General features: G+C 45.2%; 1 protein-coding gene across 1 annotated transcript; it reads left to right on the plus strand.

Moving 5' to 3' along the window:
• The first annotated feature begins 4,873 nt into the window (after positions 1-4,873).
• HRH3 (histamine receptor H3) lies at positions 4,874-23,034 on the plus strand. Its single transcript, XM_073681047.1, has 3 exons — positions 4,874-5,508; positions 5,756-5,922; positions 20,341-23,034. Exons 1-3 carry the CDS (start codon positions 5,265-5,267, stop codon positions 21,238-21,240), a joined length of 1,311 nt encoding a protein of 436 aa, XP_073537148.1. The 5' UTR covers positions 4,874-5,264; the 3' UTR covers positions 21,241-23,034.
• The last annotated feature ends 1,032 nt before the right edge of the window (positions 23,035-24,066 follow it).

The raw sequence follows: 24,066 nt of genomic DNA on the forward strand, positions 1-24,066 counted from the left end.
GGCCTGGACCTCTGTACCTTTAACAGTACCTCCAGGTTGAGGGATTAGTCAGGGCCCCAGCTTAGGGTCAGCTTAGGCCCCCTACCTCCAGTATTCTGTGACAGTGTGACACCCAGGTTGGGACAATCAGGTCACCTGGTCACATACCTCAATGTACTGTCAGCTTCCTAATCTTGCCGCTACCTTCTCTCTGTGGGTCCCCACCAAAATCGGGGAGCCACTGGTTGGGGTAAATGGCCCTGAAAGCCCCAAAGATGTAGATGTTCTAATTCCCGGTGAGCCAGCGGAAGAGTGAGACTCTGTTATTTGCACCACCTTATGTACTTGCTGGGACTGTACTATATGTTGTTGACTGTTGGTGATCCAATAAATTATTGCCGTAGTTTGTTACCCTCACCCTGTGTTGTCTGAGTAGTATTCTGCCCACGGGGAAGGAGTGTAGGCATTCAATGAGGTGAGTCCTGATCTATGCTATGTTTCTAAAGACAGCCAAGGCAGCGGAAGAGAGCACCCACTGACCCTCGTGTCCCCACAGTACATTACCGCAATAGACATAATACCACAATGTGCTTTCTAGAGGGAGATACCTTCCAGGAGATTCCAAAAATACAGAAAAAAAATCTTTATTGCTCCATACAAGTAGCTAATATCAAGGTTTTCGCCCTAGCTGGTCTTTATCAAGGTCGATAAAGACCAGCTATTTCGAAGCATTGTTATTATCTACTTGTAAGAATTTTTTGTATTTTTGCAATGTCCTGGAAGAGCGTTGTCTTTACTGTATATTGTGGTGATTTGCACCAAGCAGATTGCTTGGACACCTATGGACTGTGCCGCTCTTATTGACTGTGGATGTGCTGCAAGAACACAGATGATATTAATTATATGACCTTATTTGTGGTGGATGGCAAGAAGAACAAATAAATCAGTTCTGGAACAAATCAAGCCAGACATGTTACTTGAAGCAAGGATCACCAAGCTATGACTTGCCTACTTTTGACACATCATACGAAGAGAGCAATCACTGGAGAAGGACATCATGGTTGTAAGAATAGAAGGAACAAGGTGAAGAAAGAAAATGAGCAACTCGATGGCTTGATACTATCAAGATAATGGTGGAGAAGACCTTAGTGGACCCATCTGGGCTTGCAAAAGATCGATCTTTCTACACTTCATTGATCCATCAAGTCACTATGGCTCGAGATTGAGCCAAAGGGCATTAGAAAAAAAAATTGGCCCACTTTGCCTGATGATTTGCATTGCTCTGGTGTCAATACCATGTCTATAAACTACAGCATCACAACTTGATATCATATGATCTGTGTATTTTAACTAGGGAGACAAGATTAATGAGGTGTTGAGAGCCAGCTAAAATTGCTATCTGTTCGTCCCTTACACAAGTTGGTCCCCATGATCAGAAGGTTTTTTTTTGTAAAGAAAATAAATGAAATAAAACCCTATCCTTTCAGAAGAGGGCAGTATGTCTTGAGAACATTGCAATCTCCCAACGTGCAGCCGCTCCCCCTGCAGAGAAACCATGGCAAGCAGCTGCCTGGAACTAATAGGCGATCAACCACAAACAGCTCCTGTTATTTCCGATCGATTCCAGGCAGACATGAACGTAACTCACAAAATGAGTAAAGTGACCTAAGGAGTCATTATAAGTATTAAGTAATGATGTACAAATCCGGGTGTCATTTTCGGGAATATTGACGTGGATTTGTAGCAGATCATTCTGCACAAATTACACAAAGCGTGGATGTAGCCTAAGGCCATGTTCTCATGTTCAGTATTTGGTCAGTATTTTACATCAGTATTTGTAAGCCAAATTCAGGCGCGGAACAGTCAGAGGAAAAGTATAATAAAAACATGTCACCACTTCTGTATTTATCACCCACCCCTGGTTTTGGCTTACACATACAATGCTGACCAAATAGTGAACATGTAAATGTGGACTTAGATGCACAGGTTGGAGTTTCTTTGCATGGACAATGTTAAAGGGGTTGTACACTACTTTATATTACCCCACCAATGTATCCCCCCAGGGCCCTTAAGACTTTTTGTAAATACCTTACGTTGCTGATAATGCCTGTGAGTGGCACTATTACTGGCCGCTCACAGGCATCACGTGACCCCCGGCTGCAGCCGACTCTGACATCCGCTGACGTCACGACAAGTGCTGGCCGCAGCCGGGGGTCTTTGTCTTCCGCATACCAGATGGATGCCAGGCTGTGGCAGGGTTACCCCACGCGTCACACCCAGCATCCACCGCGTGCTCTGCCTCTCCCCATTCATTGGGAAAGCGTGCGGTGGATGCTGGGTGTGACGCGCAGGGTAACCCCGCCCACAACCGAGCAGCCACCGCGGGGACCCCAGCGCTAAGTCACGCCTCACTTATCGTGACGTCAGTGCAGGGTCACGTGATGCCTGTGAGCGGCCAAAGATAGCGCCACTCACAGGCAGTATCTGCAACAGAAGGTATTTACAAAAAGTCTTAGGGGCCCACGGGGGGAGACATGGGGGGGGGGGTAATATAAAGTACTGGACAACTTCTTTAACATCTTTGGAGACGATGGCCAAATTATAATGGAAAATGGCCCAAGTCTAGCTTGGCGTCAGTAAGCGATTCTGAAATGTCTGCGATCATACACAGCAAATTGGATTTTACTGTAACCTTACAGTACAAGAGGGTTTTTCTAGTTTCTTGTCTTGCTTAAAACTTGCATAACTGAGATAGGGATGCTGTACAGAATCAGCAAAAAAATTGGTTTTCAAGAAACAGCGCCATCCTTGTACATATACTATGTCAGGTATTGTAATGTGGCTATGCAGTATTATTAGATGGAACAATAGACAAGAATGTCAAAATTCATATCTTATGGGGGGAGGGGGTGCAGAGTGATGGCTGATTTCTTTCTATAATGCTATTTGCTATCATTCAAGGTGATATGATGAAACTGAGCCACGTTCCCTACAGCTAGAAGGAATTTGGGCACCCTCCTGGCAGTGAGTCTGGTGGTATTTTCTCCTTCCCTTATTTGCTAATGTGGAGGTCACTGTGGAGAGGGAGCCTGGTGTAGGTCTTGTTGCAGATTTCAGCTTTCAGCAGAATCATTCAACACTCATAAAAGACATTTCCCCCGATTCATCATTTCTGTTTCTCCACTTTTCTGGAGTAATTTGCTCTCTTCTTTGTGGCTTTAGTATTTGTACCTTCTTCTCTATACATTTTGTACTACTTTTCAAGTTGTCTTTCTTTTTTACGTCTTTTTTTTTTTTATTTTCTTTGACAACTTTGCTTATCCAGATGTTTTAGACAAATTCTTGAAATGTAACTTTTACCATATGTCGCTTTTTTTGTTGTTGTTGTTGCATCTCACTCCAGTCCCTGCCTAGAGTAAGGTTCTTGAAGGAGTTTTCAATTTGGTGCAATTTTACAACTTCTCAAAGGATTTGGTGCTTAAAAAGTCACAAAAATGGATCAAAAGCTTCTTTAATTTTGCGTCAAATTTGTGAACTGAGTGTGAGAAATTTCGTGCAAAAACATCAGCAAATAACACAAGGCAAAAAAAGAAAAGTAATTTCAATAAATTGCAAAATGATGAATTGGGCTCATTGTGTCTGTGTGCAGAGTCTCACCTGTTGTTACCTGGGACGATGATGAATGATGGAGATGATGATGGTGATGATGATGGAGATGATGAAGATGTTGGAGATGATGATGGAAGATGGAGTTGAAGATGATTATGGATGATGGGGATGATGGATAACGGAAAAGATGATGATGTAGATAATGATGGAGATGATGATGCATGATGGAGATGATAATAATGATGAATGATAGAGATGATGATGGTGATGATGATGGATGATGATAATGATATTAATCTCTTTCTGGGTTCTGAGCTCATATGCTGCTGCAGATTTCAGCTTTCAGCAGAATCATCAGCTCTCATACATTATGGGAGAATGAACTGTTTTATTTGGAACATACAGCAATCGTTATCTTCTCAACACAGTGAATGAACAGGTGAGACTCTGCACACATGGACACCATGTCAGAGTGCTGAATGATTCTGCTGACAGATGAAATCTGCAACAGGTTTATGCTGATCACGAATGCCCCCTTTTTCATGGCTCTCATAGCAGCCACCTTGGCAGTCTCTATGTTGTGTACATCCTTGTGTGCTTCTACATCCACAGTCCTTGATAATATAAAGCCAATGCAATAAATAAATAATACAAGACGTTCATACATCCCAGCAGCGGCCTCTGTGTCCCTATTAACTCATGAATGTCTGTCTATAGCCCTGGCCAATATCGCCGTTCCTTGAAGGAACAGCAAGGGAGCTAATCCCAGACTTAATGAACAGCAGGCTGATGTATATCTGCCAAGGAATGGATTGGACCTTCTACAAGAGCCCGGCTGTCTGCTGCCTCATTAAAACAAATCAAATATGATCTGCAAAATCATAGGGTAATTGTTATGTTAATGAGTTTCCAGGAGGTGGCATGGGGGGCTGTGGTATAATAGACCATGCTTTATGGGGTCTAATGCAAGAACATGATATACTATTGAATAAAACCAGACATATGAGCAATAAATCATATTGTATGGATTGTTTAAGTCATATTGTATATTTGCACTGGTGATATTGAAATAGTGGATATGACAATATTATAATATTACATGAAAATATAAACAAAATTGTATCAATTTTGTTTAACAGGAAAGATTGGCTCCTGTTTAAGAATTGCCCCCTTTTTGTCTGACCCCTACCCTTGGCGCCAGAGAAGATAGGGTTAAACAGATTTTTTTTTCTTCTAAAGCTGATTTCCAGCTGATTGTGTCTGATATTTATAACCGAGCTCCTCTCTCTCTGCCAGGGAGGCTGTAGAGTGTGTGAATTGTGTGCGAGGCTCTTTAGCTGGGGGTGGATGGGGCGAGGCATGGAGGAGGTGCAGTCCAGCACTAGAGATATTGGGAGGTGGTGTTTCTTTATTACTGAAGTGGGGTAGCGATTCAGGTGGCGAAGGAAGTAGATGGGTTCAGACAGATAATAACTAGGTGCACAGACGCAGGCGCTGGGGGAGGGCGATGCAGTTTCTGCATATTGTAAAGTTGACTTGCATGGACTATGGGGTAAATGGATGCCTCTGGATATCGTATTAGATTGGTCGCCCTTTTTTATAGAAAGATGCCCAATCTACTGACTGTACCATTGGATACTATGCTGTTAGCCTAGAGGACCGCTGTGGGTGCTGAAATGGCCAGCACCCAGCAGACCTGGCATCTGAATGACTCCTGGAAGAGCAATGGAGGTACCGCAGCCTTACCAGGCAACTTTGCCTTCGTCTGGACGGTGGTCTTGGCTGTACTCATGGGGATTTTGATAGTGACCACTGTTTTGGGCAATGCGTTGGTCATGTTGGCATTTGTGGTGGACTCCAGTCTTAGGACGCAGAACAACTACTTCCTACTCAACCTGGCTATCTCTGACTTTCTAGTAGGTAAAGTATCCAACTCTCCATCTTCTTCCTCTGCTCTGTTCATGTGAGTAGGAGCTGTTGGGTAATGCCATTCAGACTCACAGCAGTGCAACATTCCACCCAAGTCTGTGCAATGGATATATGTCATTGGGGAAATACAAGAGTTTTGTAAGGCGCGGAAGATCCAGATTTCAGCATTAAATATACATGCCAGTTGCTGATCTTCTTGTATCAGGCAGTAATAGGATTTATCTGTTGCTTCTTACAGGAGCTCTGTGCATCCCTCTCTATGTGCCCTACGTGCTGACTGGAAGATGGAGCTTTGGCAGAAGTGTCTGCAAACTGTGGCTGGTACTCGACTACTTACTGTGCACCTCGTCGGTATTCAACATCGTCCTCATCAGCTACGACAGGTTCATTTCAGTGACCAGAGCTGTAAGTAAACTCGCCCTCCCTGCGACCGGGGCTGAACGGGTTAATATTATATGCGTCCGCCGCTTTGGATGCAAATCTATGCGTTTGGATGCAAATGACGCGAAGGGGACAATAATGTACAATCCATCATTTTACAGGCAATAGGCGAACGCACGTATCCCTAGTGTCCGACATCGCCTGCGCTTAACTCCTTTGCTACCAGAACGTAGAGAGAAACAGAGATCCGTTCATTTTTTTTTATTATTATTATCCGCAATATTAATTATAGGAAATGTGTAGGAACTATTCAGCTCAGGTTATAGAGGAGATGATATTCCCATAGAGATGATTGAATGACTTGAGCATGAATTTCACACCAATCTGTACAGGGGCATATGCAATTACTATGTATGAATAGCATTAAGAAAAACTTCACATTGGCAGCTGACAGCGCCAACAGGGTGATGGTTCAGAAAGTGCGTCAGTCAGAAGAGAAGCCGTGAAAAGAACATTCATTTCTAGGATGAATTCAGAGAATTAGTCAGCGAGTTGTGGTAGTCACAAAAATTAGAAACAGCACCACTTTTTTTCCACAGGCTGTGACAAATATTGCAACTCATTATCATTTTCCTAGCTGCGATACCAGACACAGCCTAGTAAGAAGGGTGGCGCTGTTTCTGGAGAAAAAAAAAAAGAACAATTTTTCTAAGCTTATACTTTAGCTTTAAACCATACATGCAATTAGATCAAAATTGGTTTGTACAAACAATCTGTTTGCCAAACTATATAATGTGTTAATAGATCGACATTTATAATAACAGTTAAATAACGCAAACATATTCTACAGCCCTGTATACACTTTTTATTTTTCAAAAATAGCGCTCTTTTGCACATGTGGCTGTGTCTAGTATTGCAACCCAGCCTTATTTACTCAAATGGGCAAAGCAACAACACCAAACACTGACCATAGACAAGAATGGTGCTGTTTCTGGAAAAAGCTGTTTTTTCAGATTTTATTGATTCATTAACTAACACCCCCCCCCCCCCTAAAAAAACGTGATCCCAAATTGTCTGACCTTGTTGTTATTAGATTTCTGTTGGAAGCCACGCATATCCAGAGCCACTTCTGCTGTGGAGCATCTCGCCTCAAGTGGCGGGAAGATGCCTAAGGTCACATTCACACATTCAGTATTTGGTCAGTTTTTTACCTCAGTATTTGTAAGCCAAAACCAGGAGTGGGTGATAAATACAGAAGTGGTGACGTGTTTCTATTATACTTTTCCTCTGATCCTTATTTTGGCTTACAAATACTGAGGTAAAAAAATACTGAATGTGTGAACATGGCCTAAAACTCAGTATTTGAAACTCTGCAGAATGGATTGGGGGCGTGGAGCAGGCTCAGGAGCTCAGCTCTTTCCACAAATGGTAAATGCCGGCTGTGTTACACAACCGCATTTGTTTTCGACAGCAGTGGCCAGAGCTTAGTTCCGTTTGCTGCTGTCAACCGTTTACATGCTGCTATCAATCATTTATAACGACACTTAAAAGGAGTAGTCACCGGTGACACGATCAAAGGCTGTCAATGGTTTATGATGGCAGCCAGAAGTCCACTGAGGGCTCTTGTCACTGCAATATTGGCTCTCCAGAGCCACAGACTAAGCTTCATAGAGGCCATGATTTATCCTTAAATACTGCATTATTGTGGTATCGGACAATTGCAGGTTCAAGTCCTCTAAGGGGACTAAAAAGAATAAGGTAAAAAAAATTAACTAAATAAAGTTTGTAAAAATCTAACAATTCAAATTACCCCACTTTTTCCCCCATTAAAAATAACAAAATAAAAAAAACATTACATATATTCGGCATCACTGCATCCATTCTATCACAATCATTGAAAGATACAATTAAACCGTACAGTAAATCAGTAAATGCCAAAATGAGAAAAAATTATAACGCCAGAACTGCACTTTTTTTAGCCGCATTTCCCCTAAAAAAATGCAATTAAAAGCAATCAAAAGATCATATGTTCCTCAAATTGTTATCCATAAAAATGTCAGCTCACTAAGCAAAGAGATCACAGGGCTCCATAGAAGGAAAAATAATCATTACTGGTCTTGGAAAATGGCGATAAAAAACAATTATTTTTTTTTATAAAGCTGTGAATCTGCAGAGGTTGGTGTAATTGTGTCTTTTTATTTTTTATTGTACTCTGCATTATTACTGTGAGCCACACCCCCTTGGTAACAACCATAAAAAGGAAAAAGGCCCAAACCTCTGGAAACATATGGCAGATTTATATAACTATAGATATAAAAAATGATTACTCGGGAGCAGCGGGAGTAAAATAAAAGAATAAGCAGGCAACTTTTGACCTGGTGATAGATCATCTTTAACATTTCTGCTCTGGGGAGTAAAACCAAGCACTGACCTCTACAAATATAACAGGATAGATATTCCACACGGGTCACCGCTGTTACCCCCATAGTTTACTCGCCATTCTCTGTGGGTCACCCGCTGTTACCCCCATAGTTTACACTGCATTCTGCGTGGGTTAGTGCTGTCACCTCCATAGTTTACATTGCATTCTGCGTGGGTCACTGCTGTTACCCCCATAGTTTACACTGCATTCTGTGTGGGTCACCGCTGTTACCCCCATAGTATACACTGCATTCTGCGTGGGTCACTGCTGTTACCCCCATAGTTTACACTGCATTCTGCGTGGGTTAGTGCTGTCACCTCCATAGTTTACATTGCATTCTGCGTGGGTCACCGCTGTTACCCCCATAGTATACACTGCATTCTGCGTGGGTCACTGCTGTTACCCCCATAGTTTACACTGCATTCTGCGTGGGTTAGTGCTGTCACCTCCATAGTTTACATTGCATTCTGCGTGGGTCACTGCTGTTACCCCCATAGTATACACTGCATTCTGCGTGGGTCACTGCTGTTACCCCCATAGTTTACATTGCAGTCAGCGTGGGTCAATGCTGTTACCCACATAGTTTACACTGCATTCTGTGTGGGTCAATGCTGTTACCCCCATAGTTTACACTGCTTTCTGCACGGGTCACTGCTGTTACCCCATAGTTTACACTGCTTTCTGCACGGGTCACTGCTGTTACCCCATAGTTTACACTGCATTCTGCATGGGTCACTGTAGTTGCCCCCATAGTTTACACAGCATTCTGCGTTGGTCACTGCTGGTACCCCCATAGTTTACACTGCATTCTGTGTGGATCACTGCTGTTACCCCCATAGTTTACATTGCATTCTGCCTGGGTCACTGCTGTTATACCCATAGTTTACATTGCATTCTGCTCAGGTCACTGCTGTTACCCCCATAGTTTACACTGCATTCTGCTCAGGTCACTGCTGTTACCCCCATAGTTTACACTGCATTTTTCTCAGGTCACTGCTGTTACCCCCATAGTTTACATTGCATTCTGCGTGGATCACTGCTGTTACCCCCAAAGCTTACACTGCATTCTGTGTGGACCACTGCTGCTACCCCCATAATTGCGTGGGTCACTACTGTTACCCCCATAGTTTACACTGCTGAGAAGCCCTGACACCCAGTGTGCAATTCAGGCCATGTGACTAACAACTGATTTTGCACGTCCAATATTGGGAGGTCGCTGGGCACATGCAGCAGCATGATAAACCATTATTTTTACAGACAGTATGTGCTTGTATCCTGCTGATATGGGATCTCCCTGCACAGTACAGTACACAACACACAGGTATATATGGCGAAATGAGGTTTTCCAGTGCTAATGGTTACATGTACTGATCGAGCATTGTAGCAGCATGAGATACTGAGCGTAAGCCAGAAGCCGAGAGATCTGGAGGAGAAAGCAATCACCAACATCATTAGATACCAATGCTGCAGATGTAGACCTGAACTTCTGTATATTAAAGTGGAGTTCCAGGTTTATAGAAATCCAGTTTTATACTGTTAGGTCCTCACTATTTGCATTGTGCCTGCTCCTGGTAAGTGAATTGGAGTATTCTTGTATAAATCCTTAGGGCTTGTTCACACACTGAGTTTTTGCTGTGTCTTTTTCCCACGCGTTTTTACATCAGAAAAAAGCAGTAGTTTGCAGTACCTCCGAAGTGAATGAGATTTCTGAAATCTCATGCACACGTTGCTTCATTTTTCCTTGCCAACTTGAACCATCAAAGTGTTTTTTCAAATCTTCAGCATGTCAATCCTATCAGTGCTTTTGCATGGGAAAATGCGCATGTAATAGCGCATCAAACATGCACGAAAAAATACGAAAACCTACAAAACTTGGCAACTAGACAAAGGACCAATGTATGCAAATAAAGGGAATGGGGGGAAATATAATACAGCCAATATACAGGATATAACTATAAACCTACACCAAAAGACTGTACTAGTATGAAATAAACTTTATTAAATCAAAATCCATGATTAAAAAGTCCATAGAATGACAAGTATGTGGTGATGTGTGAAAACATCATGAAAGGGTCCAAAGAAGGTACAGGATATAACTAATGATGTATACGCAATAAAGGACAGCGTAACATGACAATCGAAAATAATACACATTATTATACGTTAGTATAAATGACAAACAGCAATATATCTTTTTAAGTGTGTTGAAAGTAAAAAATATTCAAATATAGTAATAATGTACATCCGTGACAGAGTGTCAGTCAGGTAAACAAATAACTTTAATAGGTCTGGATAAATAAGTGTAAGGCCAAAATAAGTGAAAGCATCAGAAAAAAACATAATGTGGTTCAATATAGGACAACAATCACAGGTAATATAGAAAGGATAATAATCTCACATAAGTTTACAAGATTGTCATCACCTCATAGTGAGTGCAAGATAACCTATAGGTTTCACCATAAACGCCCGATGCGCGTTTCGCTGAGGCTTCACCAATGATCGTCCTATTGAAAAAAAAGCCTTGGCGAAACGCGCGTCGGGCCGCTGTAACCCCACCCCGGCACTGACTGATATATGTGCATGTAGGTCATAGGAAGCTGAATAAAATTATACATTGATATCTGCGATTCGATGTCTTACCTCCTGAGCTTATTTTACATGAAAGGGGGTGTAACGATTGTGAGACATGTAATGACTGACAGTCTGATCTACAGTACATGTCTCACACTGGTAATGCCGCCTTTCATTTAAAATAAGATCTGTAGACAAATTCTCAGGGAGATCTATGTTCGGCTATAGCTCTTAATAGCTCATTTACATATATAAAGAAAAATGCTGATTTCTCAGGAATAAGGCAACGGATCGCAGATATCAAAGTATCATTTTATTCAGCTTCCTATGACCTATATGACCATATAGACTGCTTAGGAGGGTTGATCCTATTGACAGATTCCTTATAACCTCTTAGATGATGTTGTCAATTGCGACTGCAGCATCTAACTGGTTAGATACTTAAGGGAGGGATGGAATAGGGTGGTAGCGAGAGTTTCACCACATCCAGAGAAAAAGCCCAAACAAATTTTCAAAATTTGGGGGCAGATTCATAAAAGCTTTTACTCCAGAAGAGTTGCAACATTTTTGAACAATGGTAATTTGTTCAAAAAGTTTGCAACTTTTGACTATTTTTCGGCAGTTTGACCCAAGTCTGCAAAAATGGGTGGAGCCAGAAAAGGACATGGCCACACTCCCTGTCAGATTCATCAAAAATGCTGATGCTTTGTATTCCAGAAATGCTACTCTAGTCCATAACTGGAGCAATATTTTTGGTGCAGCGCACAGATGCGCACACCACTTAGAAAAGACACCGAATTCATCATGTGGTGTGCGCGTCTTAATGAATTCGGCTCCTTTTATTACAGCAAGACTGGTGAAGCGTGATTGTACGCTTTGCCAGACTTGATGAATCGGCACTACTGGAAACAAATAAAGTAAAAAAATCTATCAAAAAGAGTTAAGTACCCATACAATCAATAAAAACTGCAGCTTGTTCCGCCAAAAACCAAACCCTCACGTTGCGCCATCATCTGAAAAAATAAACGTTATGGCTCTTGAAAGGCAGGGAAAAAATAAAATTGCCCACAGCAGAAAGGGGTTAAAGCTACATCAAATTTATGATCCAGCATGAGCCACTGTGATAAATCTGATGCATCTAGTCTCGTTCTAAGCTGTCGAAATCTAGGACAGTATTAATAAATCTGCCCCAAAGTATATTGGAAAGTTGCAGAATGTGATTAAAGGGAAGGTCCACCTTCTAAAGCAATAGATCTTAAATGAAAAATGAAGAGAGTTTGAGAATACTAATTTAGAAATAATTCCTTTTTTTCCCTCTACAGCTCTTATGCAGACCTATGAATCTCCATAGTGACTATAAACAAGCCCTGGGTAGCCCGATGATACAGTCCACACTCCATCTGTCGCCTTTTATTTATTCCTCCATCTGTTTTAATACAATCAGAAGGTTATCAGGAGGTAAAGCGCAAATAGGAAGCGAGATCTGACAACGCTGAGTTTGTTTGTAGTCTGTTACCATGGAGACATTTCGTACATTAACAGCTGTAGATTCCAAACGATGCAAGAACAGTTAGAATCAGCGGAACAACTAGAGATAAACATTCATTGTAAGCTTTATTTCCATAAGAGTAGACAATTCCTTGAAATGCTTTTGCTGTATTCTAGAGACCCTCTCTATACACACAGTGATAGATCTCTCTGTCTTTCTGGTCCCAGATCTCTGCTTGTGTCTCATGGGTCACGGATGGTTATATATCCTCCTGGGAAATGGTCACTGTCGGGCAGAGCGGTGATCAGGGCTGTGCTGAGGCAGGTAATCCTTAGACTCTGGGGAATTCTTAATGGATTTCTGCACATCAAATGAAATGCTTGGCAAAGCAAGCAAACCAGAATAATTACACCTGCAGACACAACAGAAAACTCTTTAATTTAAAATGTCCTTCACTGTCTGTCAGATAAAAAGTTAACGAGACACAGAATGACCCATTACAGAAGGTCAGGACCTCGCTAAACCCAGTCACTAATGATCACCAGTAAAATATAGATGTGCAGTAATAAAACAGACGCCAGTATCATTAGTCTTTATAAGCCTGTATATAATATTGGTATAATCATCATATTCTGATGTCACAACCTGCCAATTATACAGAGATGAGGAGCGGCACACAGGCACAACTTATCTCTTCCTGCAGAATAGGTTTTTCACAGATCACCTTTGTAGGACGTTCTTTCACCTATGCCAACTGCTGATAGACAAGTAGTACTGTTTCCAGTTTAAAAGGAATCTGTCAACAAGTTTTTGCTATGTAATTTGAGGACACCATGAGGTCGCTGCTGGGACACTGATTTCAGGGAGGTTTCACTTATTAGGTTATGTGCTGTTGTTTCCATTTAATGAGTGTTTTATCAGCAGGAGATTATCACTGCCTGGACTACAGGGCACATGAACCCTGGTCTGACCACACCCACTCCTCTGATAAGCAGTCAATAGACAATGTACACAGAGAGCTGTGGTGTGGGTGGGTCAGCTGTGGTGTGGGTGGGGGCAGCTTTTCAGCTCTGCTACACGCTACATCTAAAAATTCTGATTGTGTCACAACTGCTGCACCCAGTAAACTAAGTGTTACATCGCTAGAATCAGGGTCTCTTTCCTACATTATGCTGCACTCAGATGGGGTAGGAAAAATCTGGTGACAGATTCCCTTTAAAGAGGTTCTGCAACCTGTGTTTATGCAGCTGCTTCAGAACCTCAATAAACACCTCAAAATGCTGGACAACACCAAAATACACAACTCTGCAGCTATAGAACCTCATAAAAAAATAGCAGCCGCTGCAGGACATTATGCACACCACAGCTGCTTTAGATTATCATACTACACGCATCAGCTGCTGCAGAACCTCACTATACACATGTTGGATACTCCAGAGAATCATAAAACGACCATTATCATACTACACACATCAGCTGCTGCAGAACCTCACTATACACATGTTGGATACTCCAGAGAATCATAAAACGACCCTTAGCTAATACACACATTTTTTCCTCTTTAAATACAGCTCTCCTTTAAACTTCAAAAAAGAGGTTCTGTGGCAGCTGCAGCACTGTTTTATAGGTAATGCTGTATTCCTACTGTAAATGATGGAAAATATTCAGAGTCCCTTTAGAGTTTTGGGATTTGTATCAAGCACTTTGTCTGCAGCCTCTTGCATGAACTCCTTGATCCCCATTTATCTGAAGGGTTCATTACAAGATCTCCCCCTATTGAGACTGCAGAGATCAACTGTATTCTGTAGGGAAACCTGGCAGAGATTGTTCAATTTTCCTGTATCGCCACCATAGGAAAAAAAATAAGCATTACACAGCACCCGTTCAACTCAATGGGATGATTGTGTAACGAGGAACAGGATGGGTCGTCCGAAGAAACGGGACCAAGTTCAGAGAAGAGTGACTAGAATGGTGACCTGTCTGCAAACAATGTCCTATGAGGAACGGTTAGAGGATCTGGGAATGTTTAGCTTGCAAAAGAGAAGACTGAGAGGAGACTTAATAGCTGTCTACAAATATCTCAAGGGCTGTCACATTGTAGAGGGGTCAGCTTTATTCTCATTTGCACAAAGAAAGACTAGAAGCAATGGGATGAAACTGAATGGGAGAAGATACAGATTAGATATTAGAAAAAACTTTTTGACAGTGAGGGTGATGAATGAGTGGAACAGGCTGCCACGAGAGGTGGTGAGTTCTCCTTCAATGGACGTCTTCAAACAGAGGCTGGACAGACATCTGACGCGCCCCCTGGGCCATATTCTTTAGTGGGAATATCCGGAGCCGGATCAGATGGGGGTTGTAGTCTTCCGAGTGGCTGTGACCCGGTCCGTGCCCAGGGTGTCAAACTCAGTTGTATGTGGCAGTCCTACAGATGTTATAAGTTCTTTATTGTCGACTACGCCACCCGTTGTGTTGCGGTCACTATAGCCGCCGCTGCAGCAGGGTCCGCTGAGGCTGATGGTGTAGGTGCAGCTTGTGATGGTATAACCCCCAACGGGTGGGGTATAGCCTCAGGGGGATCAGGTGCAGAGGATGGGAGTTGTGGTGATGCAGTGTAGACGGCAATCAGAGACAGAGTCGGGTTATGCAGTTTAGGATGTTTACTCACTGCTGATGTTCTGGTCACTCCAGCTTCGAGTGACCTCCCGAGCCGTGCTGCGTCCACCAGGTTCTGGATCCAGCCAACTCCCAAATAAGTCCGGAGCGTGACCCTGAGCTCTCCTTCTGTCCTTTCTCTGGCCGTCCCCACTATTGATCCACCCAGGTCCAGCTCCCTCGGGCCTTCTGTGGGGAGACCCTTGGCCTGGGGTTCCCTGACCCTCCTCGTGGTATGCCTTCGTGGTGGATGTGGTGGGTGACCGTGACAAACGCTGCCCACGGTCTCCGGTCTCTGGCTGGGGAGTGTTTTTGCCCCCACCAGCTTGGGTTCCGGTACCCTGTGCCGACTCTTCACCCGGGGATTTAAGTTGGGTTCTTGGAGTCCTTTTCTTCTGGTTCCCCCTCTGGGTCTCTCTCTCTCCTCTCTCACTCTGGGTCTCTCTTCTCCTCCGCTCGCTGACTTTCTCTCTGCAACTGACCCTGTTCTTAGTTGGTGCCCACCTTATATACACCCTCTATGTGTGAGCTCAGGTGACCAGCACCCAATGAGCTCCTATCTTTACCCAGGCTGCTCCCCCTATCTGCCCCTACACTACTTGGGATGTTCCACCCCCCTCCCACTCCAGCCAGGAACAGACTCGGTCGTACCTGCACATTTCTAAGTGGGAGTACCGTCGGTCTGCTCCTCGGAAATGGGATGTATGTAGTGCATGCAGCCTACCGAGCTCAGTTCCACACTCCATCCTTACCCGGGAGTGGAATATCACACCTCTGGGTTGAGGTGCAATACCCCTGTAGCAGCCGAATCCTCAGGGTGCTACATTCCCCCCTGGTAAATCACAGCACGCCCTCGGGCTGTAAGACATAACACCAAAACATACAAATTTTTGCATAACATATAAAACATATAAAACAACATATATTAGCATAAAACATTCTCGTCGCCTCTTGTTTCTCCTCCGGTCACTGTGCAACTGTTGACCGGGCAAAGTGCGACAGTCTTTCTAGAAAACTGGTTTTCCTATAAAACCGGTAGGGGGCGCTTTAGGACGCGCAACTATATACAGGGATATGGCCGCTCTCAGTCCTCGGCCAGTTAAGGAGGGAAAGGGAATGGCTGCTCACAGTCCTCAGCCTGTGGGATTAAGGGTAAACGGGTAAACAGTTCACTCAGCTGGTCCCAACGGGGACTATATTTGCAGTAACAGTTTCTTTATACCCCGATCGGGTAACTATTTACAGCACCTACTCCGCTGTACTCAACAACGTCTTCCTCCTGCTCCTTCTTTGGGGATCTCAGCTTCAGACCCGTCCGGATCCTCTTGCTCTTCCTCCTCACATCGCAGCTCCTCCTCTGTCAGGCGATGCACATGGAGGGCGTAAGGTCCTTTGGCACACTTGTGCCGGGTAAAGGTGACCTCATCCCCGATATAAAGGTCACGACCTCTGTGCCCCTCCGGCAGATGGGACTCCACATCTCTGCGCGTGACAAAGACGTTGCCGGGGGTGTTGTGGTCTCTGATGAAGCCCCACCCATGCTGCATGTTGAACTTAATTACAGTCCCGGTGGTGCGGGGACTGTGCGCTGCACGGGGGTCCCTCCTGGTTCGGCTCTTCTGCTCGGCGCTCCTTATTTGGGCCTGTTGTTCCCGGACCCGCCTCTCTCTCCGCTCCCTCGCAAACTCCTCGAGCTGCTGTCGGCAGCACTCAGCACGCTCCGCTGCAGCTGCCCTGGTTTCTTGAGTGAACCCCATTAGGTCTTCTCCGGTGGGGTCCCACTCAAATTGGGTCTCTTCAAGCGGGGGCGAGATCCTTATCACGGGCTTCGGAGCCGGAATCAGGGGTGCACACATGGCCCCAACTCTCCTCTGGTGCTCCAGTTCATAATATCTCTGGGGCCAGATGAAAGGCTGCCCGTCCGGCCACGTGTGCTGGGCAAACAAGTCCTCTCCCAGACGCGGCACCCTTGGTTTTACGGGTGCGGGCGCGGTGGTGGTGGCGCCCGGGTTGCCCAGGCCTTGCGGCCAGGCCTGGGGCACCTGGAAGGTGAAGGGCACCGTTAGGACGGCGGCGCCCTGGGCTACCTGGCCTTGCGGCCAGGCCGGAGGCTCCGCGGAGGTAGGGGGCGCTGTTGGTGATGCGACGCCCGGGAATTCTAGGCCCTGCGACCAGGCTGGTGTTACTTCCTGTTTTGCCACGCTCGGGGTCGGTGCGCATGGCGTCACAGGGGTCGCGGCGGCGGCTTCCGGTTGGGGCCTAGTCTGCGTCGGTGACATGGCGTTTTCGGGCACAGCAGGGGGACTTTCGGGCTCTGCGACGGGGAGCTGGGGCAGGTAAGCGGTGTCCCGGTTTGGGGTATAGACGTCCCCTTTACCTGCCTCCATGCGTTCGGCTCCCTTCTCGGCGCCGTCTCCGGCCTTGGGTCCTCCCGCGCCATCCTCAGAGGCGGTCTGTCTCCTCATCTTGGCTGGCGTGCTCCGGGTCTTGGTTTGCTGGGCCATCTCTCGGCTCCACTCCGCCAATGTCTCTCGCTGTACCCGGGCCATCCTCCGTGCGAGGCCCTCCAGGGCAGTCTGTGCACACTCCCGGTCTCGGGGGAGCTGTGCGAGGACCTCCACTAGGCCTAGTGGGGTCGTGGTTTCCAGCAGGCTCCTGACCAACGGGTCGGTGCTGCTCTGCTCTTCTTCAGTTGTCTCCAGCAGGCTCCTGGCCAGCGGGCCGGTGCTGCTCTGCTCTCTGGCCATCTCCGGGTGAGCTTCTCTGCTACTCCTCTCCAGGCTTCTTGCCTCCGGGTGCGCTCGCTCCAGACTGCTCCAAGCGACACCCATCTTTTCTCTCTCCTTTCGTCTCCTCCCACTTCGAGGGCGGTCCCGGGGCCACTTGGTGATTGTCAGCTCCAGGGGCTGTTCTTTCACGCTGACAGACACCTCTAGCATCACAGTCTCTGTTGGTGGGGGCGGTTTCCACTTTTGGCGCCATTTTCGGTCCTGGCCCACGATGGGAGGTGGCCTCTCGCCACCCTCTGGTACGCCCATAATGGCGTCCGCTCTTCCAAGGCGGGAAACCTTTGGAAATGGCGGGAATCGCTTCCCAGCGGCGGGAAACTCCGCAGACGGCGGGAAAACGCTCCCAATGGCGGACAACCGGCGGGAATCGACTGGCGATGGGGTCCGACGACGGGGACCCCCCGGAACCGGCAGGAGACTTCCCCCTGAGGTAAACTTGCACTTTTCTTCAGGCACGCAGTACCCGGGTGTTGCGGGCACGTAATCCTGCCGACTACGCCAAAGTTGACGCGCCCCCTGGGCCATATTCTTTAGTGGGAATATCCGGAGCCGGATCAGATGGGGGTTGTAGTCTTCCGAGTGGCTGTGACCCGGTCCGTGCCCAGGGTGTCAAACTCAGTTGTATGTGGCAGTCCTACAGATGTTATAAGTTCTTTATTGTCGACTACGCCACCCGTTGTGTTGCGGTCACTATAGCCGCCGCTGCAGCAGGGTCCGCTGAGGCTGATGGTGTAGGTGCAGCTTGTGATGGTATAACCCCCAACGGGTGGGGTATAGCCTCAGGGGGATCAGGTGCAGAGGATGGGAGTTGTGGTGATGCAGTGTAGACGGCAATCAGAGACAGAGTCGGGTTATGCAGTTTAGGATGTTTACTCACTGCTGATGTTCTGGTCACTCCAGCTTCGAGTGACCTCCCGAGCCGTGCTGCGTCCACCAGGTTCTGGATCCAGCCAACTCCCAAATAAGTCCGGAGCGTGACCCTGAGCTCTCCTTCTGTCCTTTCTCTGGCCGTCCCCACTATTGATCCACCCAGGTCCAGCTCCCTCGGGCCTTCTGTGGGGAGACCCTTGGCCTGGGGTTCCCTGACCCTCCTCGTGGTATGCCTTCGTGGTGGATGTGGTGGGTGACCGTGACAAACGCTGCCCACGGTCTCCGGTCTCTGGCTGGGGAGTGTTTTTGCCCCCACCAGCTTGGGTTCCGGTACCCTGTGCCGACTCTTCACCCGGGGATTTAAGTTGGGTTCTTGGAGTCCTTTTCTTCTGGTTCCCCCTCTGGGTCTCTCTCTCTCCTCTCTCACTCTGGGTCTCTCTTCTCCTCCGCTCGCTGACTTTCTCTCTGCAACTGACCCTGTTCTTAGTTGGTGCCCACCTTATATACACCCTCTATGTGTGAGCTCAGGTGACCAGCACCCAATGAGCTCCTATCTTTACCCAGGCTGCTCCCCCTATCTGCCCCTACACTACTTGGGATGTTCCACCCCCCTCCCACTCCAGCCAGGAACAGACTCGGTCGTACCTGCACATTTCTAAGTGGGAGTACCGTCGGTCTGCTCCTCGGAAATGGGATGTATGTAGTGCATGCAGCCTACCGAGCTCAGTTCCACACTCCATCCTTACCCGGGAGTGGAATATCACACCTCTGGGTTGAGGTGCAATACCCCTGTAGCAGCCGAATCCTCAGGGTGCTACACATCTGTCTGAGATGGTTTAGTGACTCCTGCAGGGGGTTGGACACGATGACCTGGGAGATCCCTTCCAACTCTAACATTCTATGATTCTATGAATGCAAAAGACGCTTTACATAATTGCTCTCTGCTCTGGCCACAAGATTAGGATCCTGAGCAGAGGACCCCGCCATTAATAGGGTATATGAGAATGAGGTTTCTAAACTGATGTCTAATAGTGTTATGATTTACAGTAGTGGAGGAACATCATCCCATACATTGTGCTGAATAGGTTTGCAGATACTTTCCTGTTTTCCGGCTCCTATTTACATTAACGTATTTAAATTTTGTTGTATAAGCTTAAACTTGATAATCGCTGACATGATAGATGTCAGTGCAAGAAGTGAGCAGACTCTCATCCATCATGTTGTCAAAGTCCGAACGGGGAAGCTCATTTTACGAATAGGGTTAGCAAAATTGAGTACTTGTGTTGTCATCCTGTGCTGAATTCTATTGAGCCGTTTCATCAGTTGTATCAAGTAGGAAAGCTGAGTATCTGCCAATATGGCTGTAATTGAGTTGCTACAGCAGTTGCTGAGCAAATCAGATGTTTCCTCTCTGCTGGACCCCTTCCCCCCTTTCCATGATGCTATTTCTCTATAACTGTAAATGAAACCTGCAGCTCCATCCCACTCATCTCCTTTCCCAATTTCTGTTTGACACTAGAAGGTAATTTTCAAGGGCTGAGGATGTTTCTGGACACTTGTGATACAATATCCATTTAATACAATGATACGGTGTTACATAATGTTTATTTTTGGACACTGGATAATTCTTTGTCTTTTCTGCTTAGGTTAGCTACAGGGCTCAGCAGAGTAACAGCAAGCATGCAGTGTTGAAGATGTCCGTGGTCTGGCTCCTGGCCTTCTTACTGTATGGACCAGCCATTATCACGTGGGAATACATTGCAGGCAAGACTATCATTCCCGAAGGAGAATGCTTTGCTGAATTCTTCTACAACTGGTACTTCCTAATCACTGCTTCCACTATAGAGTTCTTCACACCTTTCATCAGTGTGACTTTCTTCAATGTCAGTATCTACCTAAATATTCAGAAGAGGACAAAAGCCAGGCTGGATCTGATGCAAGAAGCTCACAGCCAAACCACCACGGACAATCCAAAGGTTATGGCTGAGCCTGTCATGTCCAACTCTCTAAAATGTTGGAAGCTGTTCCATAAAGGGTCAAAAGCTAAAGATGCCAACAAGGCCACTTTGAAGGCAACTGAGGATGAGATCTTGGAAAGGGTCAAAGGTGTTAAAAGAAGCTCTCTAAATGGGACTTCATTGACTGTCCTTGGAAAAGCTAGAAGCACTAGGAGAAGTTTTGCAGAGTCCGGTTCTACTCCATCTCTAGAGAAACGTATGAGGATGGTTTCTCAAGGAATAGCCCAACGTTTTCGGTTATCGAGAGACAAAAAAATTGCAAAGTCATTAGCTGTTATTGTCTGTGTATTTGGGCTATGCTGGGCTCCTTACACCTTACTGATGATAATAAGGGCAGCCTGCAGGGGGCACTGTATTCCAGAGTATTGGTATGAAGCCTCTTTTTGGCTGCTGTGGGTAAACTCAGCAGTGAACCCCATGTTGTATCCCTTGTGCCATTACAGCTTTAGAAGGGCTTTTAGGAAGATTTTGTGCCCCCAAAAATTGAAAATCAAGCAGAGTAGCAAACTCCTCCATTGCTGGAAGTGAGGGAACTCAGGGTTACGATAGATTGGTTTCCATATGATGGGGAGAGATGCAAGTACAAGCAGAAGAGGAAAAAATAAAGCGGCACAGTTCACGATGGAGTTTGGATGAAGGTTGAAGAAGCTGAGCAATCAGATGAAAGGATTTCAGGGACAATCGAGGATCAGGTGATTAGATCCATTGAATGCAATGAGATCATTTAGGGGGAGCCATTCAACACCATAGCAGGCATTGTTCCTTGTGAGGAACGTCTCATTTCATAGCTGCTTGACGTCGTGTCGTCTACTTTTGGTATAAAGATCATACAGATGGAGGTATCTTCCCACCTCATGGATTTAATACTTGTGTTTCCATCTATTGATTATTTTATATTTGTTCCTTATATAGTGCCACCATATACTGCAGCACTGTACAGAAAATGCCCTCACATTGGTCCTTGTCCTCATGGTGCTCAATTTGCTTATGCAGTTATTGGCCAATTACTATGTTTCTGCAGCGTAGGAGGAGGACAATGCAAATGGTGCCCCCCTGTGGGTACAGGGAGAAGCTCCCTGCACATAGTACTCCTGGTCAAATATACACCCTTGGCCCAAGGCAATAAAGCCAATAAGTAAACCACCAAGCCAGGCTGCATGCAAAAGGAGTATCATGCCCATGAGAAAGGGAGGTGCAGAATGAGAAAAGGCAGCCCAGAATGAGAAAAGGAGGCCCAGAATGAGAAAAGGAGCCCCAGAATGAGAAAAGGAGGTCCTTTTAGAAAACTTTTTGAGAATTTTTTTATCATCCCTGGGTCCAGCACTGGTTCTCTACCACTGAAGTCCCGTTGATAGCACTGCAGTCAATCGCTGAGTTCAGCAGCTATGGTCGTGTAGGTGGCACAAGCTGTTGAGCTCACTGATTGGCTGCAGCACTGTCAACGTGATGTCACAGACGAGGGTAATGGTGGAGAGGCGGCAGGTTATACTCATTTTTTTTTTTTATGACTATCACAGCTTCTAACAGAGCATTTTCTGAAAAAGGACAACCCTTTTAATATATGTTTATTGCAAACAGAGCTGCTTTTGTAATACAGAGCACCTAATCCCCCGGGTACATATAGTTACTGTATAAAAGCTAAAATTCTGAATATCTGGAATTGCCACTAGAGGGAGCTCACTGCTTACTGTGGTACTATTGAGTTAATTGTATGAACAGTATGCAGCTGGCTTTTATGCTCGCTGTAGTGGTGGTTATATGCACTTTATGTGTATAAAGATATATTAAAAAAATCACCACACAGCACAGAATTTACAAAAGAAATGAGAAGGTGGAAGAATCTTTGGAGGGGAGGGAATGGGTGATAGAATAAGCAAGCGCCAGCAAGGGGTGCCCTTATTCCTATATATGTATCCCTAGGAGTCATTTATAGGGCCCCTTTAACAACTGGTTTAATCTTCTACTGTGTAGATCAATGTGTATGACACTAGAGCACAAACAGGTCAACATCACTGAGAATATTGGAGAACCCCTTACTACACCCATTCGTACAATGTCATACCCGCTGTTTCTGGTATCCATCAGTTTCAGCGCAACCTCCAAAAACAAACAGCTTTGAAAACTAACAATGTTGTGTTTCGTATTGAAGTTTATGTCATATCCGTCTTCTCTGCATGTGAGATGTGATGGCATCGGGATGTGATGTGTCGTGTCTCTGTGCTCAATGTCTCTGAAACAATAAAGGATATTTTCTTATGATAAAAGTGATTCTAATAATGTCCAACCAGGATCAGATGACAGTATTCCACCCGGACAAAGAGGTTTAAAATTGGATCTAAAAAGGCCAGAGGACCTGACCTTTAAATCTGCAAATTCCAAGTATTCAGGAGATTCTGCTAATTAAATAAAATATCAGTATTTTTATTAGGTTTTTATTCCGATTGAGTATATTAGCCAGGCCTCCTAATAATTAAAAAAATCCCTTTGTCTCACATTGCTGTGTCTAAAAAATTGGGCCATGGGGGTCTTGGAGGAAGGGCTTTTTGTCTGGCAATCCCCTCTGCAACTGGCTGGGGAAAACCTGTGCAGACCTCCAGGGACAAACAATGCAGTCGTCTCTCCAGAGGGGCCACATTGTTAGTAACAAAGGGGCTGGAAAAATGGCCTTCTGTTTTAGGTAGCCAAAACTGCTGCATATTGCCCTCTTCCATCTCATCTTTTATATATTCCAAAGCTTTCTGGATTTAGATATCTGAAAAATAGTTCACTAATCCTAGAAACCATTAATGTATCCAACCAGTGCCAATATAAAGCACAATATAAGAGCTGGAAAATAGAAAACACTGTACATATAAATATAATCAACACATAAAGTGGAGTAACTACAAAAATACATAGCATTCCTTGTCTTGTACTGATCCTGATTTATACTCTGGAGCTGCACTCACTATTTTGCTAGTGTAGTCACTTTTTAAATACATTATATTGCTTATCCTGTACTGATCCTGAGTTACATCCTGTATTATACTCCAGAGCTGCACTCACTATTCTGCTGGTGGAGTCACTGTGTACACACATTACATTACTTATCCTGTACTGATCCTGAGTTGCATCTTGTATTATACTCCAGAGCTGCACTCACTATTCTGCTGGTGCAGTCACTGTGATCATACATTACATTACTTATCCTGTACTGATCCTGAGTTACATCCTGTACTATACTCCAGAGCTGCACTCACTATTCTGCTGGTGCAGTCACTGTGTACATACATTACATTACTTGTCCTGTACTGATCCTGAGTTGCATCCTGTATTATACTCCAGAGCTGCACTCACTATTTTGCTGGTGGAGTC

Source organism: Phyllobates terribilis, unplaced genomic scaffold (assembly GCF_046119375.1).
Source record: "Phyllobates terribilis strain yellow unplaced genomic scaffold, ASM4611937v1 Scaffold_5__5_contigs__length_657084704, whole genome shotgun sequence".
Lineage (NCBI taxonomy): Eukaryota > Metazoa > Chordata > Amphibia > Anura > Dendrobatidae > Phyllobates > Phyllobates terribilis.